This window comes from Manacus candei, unplaced genomic scaffold, assembly GCF_025592945.1.
Source record: "Manacus candei isolate 608988 ecotype Guabito, Panama unplaced genomic scaffold, ASM2559294v1 h1tg000024l, whole genome shotgun sequence".
Classification (NCBI taxonomy): domain Eukaryota; kingdom Metazoa; phylum Chordata; class Aves; order Passeriformes; family Pipridae; genus Manacus; species Manacus candei.
The window spans coordinates 8,022,623-8,030,597 of record NW_026138072.1 but is presented as its reverse complement, the minus strand read 5'-3'; the positions used below and the strand labels follow the sequence as shown (position 1 = coordinate 8,030,597).

The 7,975-nt window shown below is 48.6% G+C and overlaps 1 protein-coding gene across 1 annotated transcript; it reads right to left on the bottom strand.

Moving 5' to 3' along the window:
* Positions 1 to 712: 712 nt before the first annotated feature.
* HTR1A (5-hydroxytryptamine receptor 1A) lies at positions 713 to 2,101 on the bottom strand. Its single transcript, XM_051788311.1, has one exon. It carries the CDS (start codon positions 1,975 to 1,977, stop codon positions 736 to 738), a length of 1,242 nt encoding a protein of 413 aa, XP_051644271.1. The 5' UTR covers positions 1,978 to 2,101; the 3' UTR covers positions 713 to 735.
* Positions 2,102 to 7,975: the final 5,874 nt, after the last annotated feature.

The following is a 7,975-nucleotide window of genomic DNA, read 5'->3' as shown; positions in this document are numbered from 1 at the left end:
CGGTTGGGGTTTAAGTCCCATCATTTCCCTGTGCTGTAACAAAGGGAAGCCCGATGAACTGGAAGGTCCTAGCATAGCAGTAGAGCTGTCAGGTACAGGTAATGCAAACAGGGACATTGCTCTAAGTACTTTGCAAGATTACAAACCATGGGCGGTTTTCCCAAGAACACCCACTTGAAGGTTTCACAGCCCGGGAAGCTACGCGCCCAAAGCTCCTTCCTCCGCCTCCAGCCTCCATACTCACACTACTGCCAGACCGAGGTCGGACTCTTGAGTCCACCGCCGTCGCCTCGTAAATCCAAGAATAATCCCCGACACGGAAGTTTCCTGCATAGGGTGGTTTGTTTTTACCGATGCTACTTGGGCAGACACAGTGGCTTACAGCTACCACGAGCAACGACCTGCAAACCCTAAGTCTACCCAGAATGATGGAGGGGACGGAAGGAGGCGGGAGCGCCGGCGCCCGGCAGCGGAGGCCATGCAAGACGAAGGCGGCCGCGGAGCCCTCCCGGGCCGAGCGTCCCCCGCCTTCCCAGCGGAGCCCCCTCCTGCCTCGCGGGGCTTGTCCGGCCAGCGAAGGAGCGAGGGACTACGGCGCGCTGCGGGGGAGATGGCGGGGTCCCCCGCCCTTCGGACGGCGCTGTAGAGGAGCTGGGAGGGGGCACTCTGCGGCGCACGGCAGGCGGGTGGAGCGAGTAGGAGGACCCCGCTTGCCCCGTCCCGTAGCGGGGGGCTTCACTGACGGCAAAATTTGCACTTGATAATTTTCTTAAAAGCACTTTGGAAGTCTTTGTTGAAATAGGCATAGATAATGGGGTTGAGAAGGGAGTTAGAGTAGCCCAGCCAGTTGATTACTGCCCCTAGCCACGCGGGCATGTAGCACTTACTGTCACAAAAGGGCAGGACTAGGGCCACGATGAAAAACGGCAGCCAGCAGAGGATGAAGGTGCCCATAATGATGCCCAGGGTCTTGACAGTCTTCCTCTCCCGGGACAGAGCCATTCTCCGTTTGGCCTCCGTGTTCTTCTCATTGCGCCTCTCGAAGGAGGAGGGCGGTGGGGAGTCGCACGCCTCGGTGGGCAGCGGCAAGTGAGTCTTGGAGGAACTGTTGCAGCGCTGGACCTCGATGATCTCCAGGGCAGTCCCGTCCTGGCCCTGCCGCACAGCGCCGTTAACACAGGCACCAGGCTTGGGCTCTAGAGTTCGCCTCCAGCCTTTGTCGGGCTCCCCGTTGCCTTTCTTCTGCACGGTGGCCGGAGAGAGGGTGAGGCAGGTGTCGGCGATTTTCTTCTTCTCCGCTTTCTTCACTGTCTTGCGGATTCTAAAGCGGGCCGCCTTGAAGATGCGACCGTAGAGCACCAGCATGAGGAGAAGCGGAATATAAAAGGCGCCGAAGGTGGAGTAGATGGTGTACCCGTGGTCCTTACTGATGGTGCAGGCATCGGGGTTCGAGCGGTCCTCCGGCGTTCTCCAGCCCAGCATGGGCGGGATGGATATCAAGAAGCCGATTAGCCAGGTCAGGCTGATAAGCACGGCCGCCCGTCGGGGAGTCCGCTTGTTAACATAGTCGATGGGGTCCGTGATGGCCCAGTACCTGTCCAAGGCGATGGCGCACAGGTGCAGAATGGAAGAGGTGCAGCAAAGCACGTCCAGCGAGATGAAGATGTCGCAGGTGACCTGCCCCAGTGTCCACTTGTTCAGCACCTGATACAGGGCCGCCATGGGCAGCACCAGCACGGATACCATGAGGTCGGTGACGGCCAGCGAGCCGATCAAATAATTGGCCACGGTTTGCAGGGAGCGCTCCAGGGCGATGGCCGCGATCACGCAGGCGTTACCGCTCACAGCGCACAGGATGAGCGTTCCCAGGAGCAGGGAGGTGAGTACCTGGTAGCCCAGGGTCACCTCGGCGAGGCCAAGGCTGCCTGTCCCCTCGGGGGAGCGCGCTGGGGAGGTAGTGTTGTTGGCCACATCCATGCCGGGCGGGGGGGTCGCTTCAGGAGACAGGCATGGGAAGAGGCGCCGGTCACTTGTGCGCTTCCCTGGCAGGAGGCATCGCCGCCCCGTGCGCTTTGGCCACGCCGGGTACCCCCCGCTCAACCACCCCTCCCTTCCCTATATAGCGCGGCGGGAGGCGGCCGAGGCTCGGAGGACGGCGGCTGGCGGAGCCGCCCCGCTCCCGCCCATCCCCGCCGCCTCTGCCCAGCGCGCAGCCCCGGGCCGTGGGGGCGGCCCTCCCGCCGCCGCTCGCCGAGCTGCTGCCCCTTGCTCTGCTGCTCTCCCGCGCCGTTCCTCCCCGCTCTGCCTCTTCGCGCTCTCCTAGCTTTCTCCCTCCCATTCATCCTCCCCTCCTTCCCCTCCCCTTCCGTCCCCTCTCCCTCCCGCCCTCCTGCGGGGGGGTCTCGCTGGGTCGCCGTCGTCGGGCGGGCGGAAGTGTCCGTCACTCCCTCCTGCCCCCTCTTCTTTGGGGGGACACCGCAGAGAAACTCTCCACGAGTGCCCTCGCCCTCTCCAAATCTCGCCGCAGCTCTGCCCCGGCAGCGGTGCTCTTAGCTGCCCCTGGGGACTGGTGCCGGGACGGAGGGGAAGGGAGGCGAGGGGATAGCATTCTGTGAGCGGGCAGTGCCGGCTGGGGCGGGAGGGCACCGCACCGCCCGGGCTGCCCACGGGCCGGGAGTGCCGAGGCGAGTGGCTTCGGAGGTGCCGATCGCCACCTGCAGGCGGCCGCCTGAGTGCCTGGCGCTCGGCGGGGTTCGGCCGAGAACCGCGAACACGGGACCGGGCAGACTTCGTGCGGGTCGGCACCCTCGCCCCCCGCCCAGCCTCCTCAGGGCGCTGCCGGGGCTGCCCGGGGAGCAGCACCAGCCGAGGTGCCGCGGGTACAGGGACAGCGGGAGCACGGGCAGCAGCGTCCGTGGGTGTCTCGGCAGGGACTGCTGTACAGACGCACAGGGCTCCCGCTCACCGCTGACGAGTGCTGTAGCGATGAAAGCCCGATTCGTTATGATTCATGCCGTCGGCCCAGCGTCCTGCCGTCGAGGGCACAGCTCCAGTGCGCGGCTCCTCGTCCCCGCGGTTCCCCGCTTAAAGGCGGCATTGCCCCCCGGCCCTCCCGAGACGGGAATTGCAGTGCACCACGCTGTTGAAATCACTGTTCTCTTACAACAGTAGCAACAGAGGCAGCAACAATTAAAAAGTGGTTAAAAAAAAAGATTTAAAAAAGCGTTATGGTTCCTTTCGACAGGAGGGTGAAAGGCTGTGACCGAAAGTGAAATGAGAAAAATATCACTGGGAACAATCTTGAATAAAAAAGTGTGTCAAATTGACACATCATAAGCAAATCAGTAAATAGATTATTATCCAGTAAATAGAACTAACAATCCTGGGAAGAATCTATCATTTAAAAAAAAAAAAAAAAAAAAGTGATGGTGTTTACTAACTGACTGTCACTGAAAGACAAAGGAAAGTCTCTAACACAACTTCTGTGACACGTTTTCTGCTATATTGCGGCTCCGTATTTTGAACGATGGGAGTTCTCTCATTCCGCTCTGTAATTCTGCAAACTCAGAAAACGCAGAAAGCCGAAATAGTGATTGCTTAACAAGAAGACTTGCTGATTCTAACTTAATCAAACTTGAGATGAGGTTCACAGAGCCTGGTTTGCACACCCTCAGGTTTCCTTCATCTTCTCTCAGTCAACACTTGAAAATAAAGTTGAGTTCATAGCTTCAAAACGTTTGGACAGATTTCGGCCGCTTTCTCTTTACGACGGGTCCAGACTGCATTTCTCCAACCCTAGGCTTGCGATTTCCTATATCTGATCGGGACGTAGAGATGCGCTAGATAAGCAGATCAGAGCTTCACCCCTGCATGCCCGTTGTCTCAGCCGATCGCATCAACATTTACACGCTACTGAATGAAGACTTAATACAGATTAAATGTAATCGGTATTTAAGTATGCAGTACGCCTTCACTACCAACACCTATTTTCTTTTTAATGTCTCCTCAAATGCAGGGAACGGTTAGCTTCTTAGCAGCTGCCTCTTAAAAGGTTTTCCTTCAGTGAATCTGAGTTTGTTTTTGTTGTTTAGAGTCAGCCTGATTTAAAAAAAAAAAAAAAGGTACAAGTCTGGGAGGCAGGGAAACATCAAGGAGATTGTCCCATCTTACTTGCATGGTGGTGGGGAAGCCATTATCCTAATTAGATTAGCCTGAAAATAGCGTTTCAAAGCCACGGGGGATGGGGGGTTTAGGAGTCCAGAATGGCTCTTGGGAAAATCGTTTCCAAGATTTTGCGCTGACAGGGCCAAGTGAAGTCAATCCCAGACACTTTTTCTCGAGAAATCCAATCGGAAAAAGTCGACAGGGTCCTTTTTCAACTGAAATATTTTAAATTGACCCCTTTTTTTGTTTTTGTTTGTTTGTTTGTTTGTTTGTTTGTTTTTAGAGATTGAAGGTCATTTCACTTTTAATTAAATTGAGAAGCAAGTTAGGCAACCATGGAGGAAGAGGAGGAAGTAAGAGGTGAAAGATGTAGATGAAGCTAAAATTCATTCTTTTGATGTGATAGTGTCTTTAATCCTACTAAGCATTTAAAGACCGAAATTCCTGTTAAACTTTCAAGCAGCTAAATGATGTGCTAATGTCTTTAGATAAGCTAGGTGAAGCATTTAGGGAAATTCTTAAATAAAACATACCCTCATAAAATCCAACCTGACTTGAGAGTAAATGAATCCTTAAGACCACACAACCTGAGAAAGTCAAATTAAAATATTAATATTATTTAGTTATGATACAGTTGCAGCAAACAAGCAGCTCCTCATTAAGTACAAAAAAAAAGGCATTAGCAACAGTGGCAGAAGATGCTTTTCTGGGCAATTTCATTCCACCCATTTCAAATAAAGAAAAGGAGACCTACATATTCTTGATGCTCTCAGATTATTATTATTATCTATTTGTCAATTTAAAACTGAAATGCCACAATTTGATGGCAGCATTTTGTTCATGTGGTTGCATGTTACACTTTGGTTTGAAAAGGATTTGAGTCTTGGGCTTTTTTTTGCTCTTCACCACAATAAGATACAGCATTTGTGATATTCGGGAGTTTCTATTCCAGTATTGGTTTCAAAACCAATGGGTTTAAAGACTAGGGAGCTAAGGAGATTAATTGTTTCAGTTTACTGAAACTAATAGAGTATGTACAGTTTTCTGTCAGAGAAATTCCAAACAGGTGTGCCAGGACACAACCTATCCAACTACAGCCCCCTTGAATTTTCTCATGATGCATCTCTGAAGTACAGTCAAGAGGAATTAGCACTACTCCACACTGTTTGAAACCTTCTGAAAAACAGATATAAATTTAAAATACAGAGAAGCAAACAAGAATTTCATGGCTGAAGTGACCATATCATTGAAACCCATTCCTTTCACACAAGTACATGCATTTCAGTACAAGATCCACTTCAAGATATCTGCTTCCACCTTTCATAAAAGACAAAATGTTTCACAGTACTTAAAAGAAATAAGCTTTATCCTATAAAAGACTGAAAGATATAAGAAGATGACAGAAAAGTTTAAGGCCACTGCTACTACTGAAGCTGCATAGCTCTCAACAAACTGCTCTGGATCAAAATGAGTCCAAATTTGGCAAAGGGTTTAGTCATGACTTTGTGAACAAGATGAACCAACCAGGAAACTAAGTGATTTTCAGTAACAGCAACAGAACTACTCCCCATGTCCTATCTCTAGTTATGGCCAGTTTGTGAAATCTTGGACATCCAACTCATACTAAAGAAGAGGGACAAAAAATTCTCAATTGAATGCTACAGTTAGTCTACTCAGAATAAATACACTACAAATCCAGTGCAATAGCACAACAAAGAAGCCTAAATTTCCTACTTTTTGATCACCTTTGTGCCATTTCAATACTTTTTTTTCTCTTTTGGGGCATGGAGGTGGGCTGGGTAGTTCTCCATGCTGTCCTGTCCAGACAGCCAGGAGCTGGCTATCCACGACCCACTAGGAGCTGTGCAGCACTGAGACATTCCTCTAGTTCTGCAAGTCATCTGGGGTTTAACAGAGGCTACAGCATGAGCACTTTACTCAGCCTTAGGGCTGAGTTAGGTCCTGTAAGGTACTGAGATAACTCTCAAGCTTCTCCTTAACACTCCCAGTTCTGCAAACACAGCAGTTGCACCCAAGATCAGGCCTGGAAAAATCTGTCAGTTCTATGCCAGACATGCTAAGGTAGCAGTGCTTTAAAAGCATGTCTTTAAGAGGTCTTGAGAATGGTACAGCTAGGTTCACATACTGCTAAATCAGCTTCTGGTGGCTCTGCACCTATCCCAGTCAGATTTCTGTTCCCTCTTCATTGCATATTTAGAACCATATCAGTGATCTGGGCCTGATAACCCTGGAAGTTCTTCCTGGAAGAAACAGGAATAACTGGAATGCCTGTCTATTATGTTTCCCATGGTATTAACCATGTTTCCATCGCCTGATATATCCCAGTTGACACTGTCATCGTAGAAAAGAGTGAGTTGATGGCAAGTTCAGTGCCCTATTTTCATGCCATTCAGCTGTCTTACTGCAACTCTTACATTAGTCAATTTTATCAAGGATAGAAACTAATTATTTATAAAATACACACATTTTTATTTGCTGCTTCTATCTTTCTCTGCCAAGAGCTCACAGTAGTAAGTAAAATTACAGCAGAAGTCAGCAGAACTCACAAAAGGAGATAATTCATTCCACCTCACAGTGTTTAAAGTAATAGAAGAGTATGTGAACATTTCATCAAGAATGAATAAGTATTATGTATATTCAAGGAACATCACTGAAGTGAAACTGTTACTAATGATGCCTGCTATCAAAATCCTGGGGCAGCTTTTATATGACTCTAGAAGTTTAAGATTAATTTTTAAAGATGTTTGCTTTCATATTCTTCCTCTGTGAAGTAAAGAGACTTCCAAGAATAGTTGTTCAAACATAAGTTTGCAGAAACTTATCAGAATTCTGGCATTGTGGGAAAAGTTGACTTTAGGCTATATTTTCTGTCTTACCCCTTCGGTTACACAGTGCAGCTGTGATGAAGAAAGAGCTGGGAGATTGTCTTTTAACCATTTGTGCATTCTCTTGACACTAAAGCTCCTAAGCATGGATTTGACTCTAGAGAAACTTCTGGGAAAATCTGCTTACTCAACTCTAAGCACACTGCAGGGAACAGAGCAATGTACCAGTTCTGCTGAGGTTTTTATCTGCACATCTGTGTCAGAGACAAAGGAGAGCAATACACAGAACTGGTGCATTAGGAGCTGGTCTCTGTGAAGAAAGATTTCGTAGCTGGTTAAGAATCACCTGTGTGGTGCAATACAGTCTCAAGAAACCAGAATATGCCTGCATGGTTTTTTAAAAACTATATTCTGATATTGGTAATTTAATTATTAACACTAGCTCACAAGAAAGTTTTTCTCAACCAAAGTTTGCAAAATAAATCACCATCAAGCCTTTTGGTGAAGAGTTTAAAGCCCACAATTACAGCAGCAAAACATATCCTTTAACTTCTAGTGATTCCAGGGACATCAGTGGGACTATTTGAATGCTTAGAGTTAACTCCTGATTCAGCAAAATACTTATAAAAGTGTTGGAACCTGCAGGCATTTACATTCTTCAGTGTTACTGAATGAGATCACATAGCTGTATGTTTGCTTGAGGTTACAGAGCAGTACACTGTAGTCATTTCAGCAGTGTTTTTGCCTTAGGAAAGCAGATAAATCTGTCAAATTTCTAAATCAGATCAACACATTGAATGGTGATAAGGGCACAAGAGGGAATTACTAGAGCATGCAGTCTTGAAACATAAGTAGGTGAGAGTGCTCTTTAAATATATATGTACAATGAACCAGCATGTAGTGGTACTCCAGACAGGTACCCCTAATTTTTTCTTTCAACCACCTGTGATTAGAAATCAGTTAAT

Bases quoted from the DNA above. Each gene is read 5' to 3' on its own strand.
- HTR1A (XM_051788311.1), bottom strand. From the start codon at position 1,977: ATGGATGTGGCCAACAACACTACCTCCCCAGCGCGCTCCCCCGAGGGG.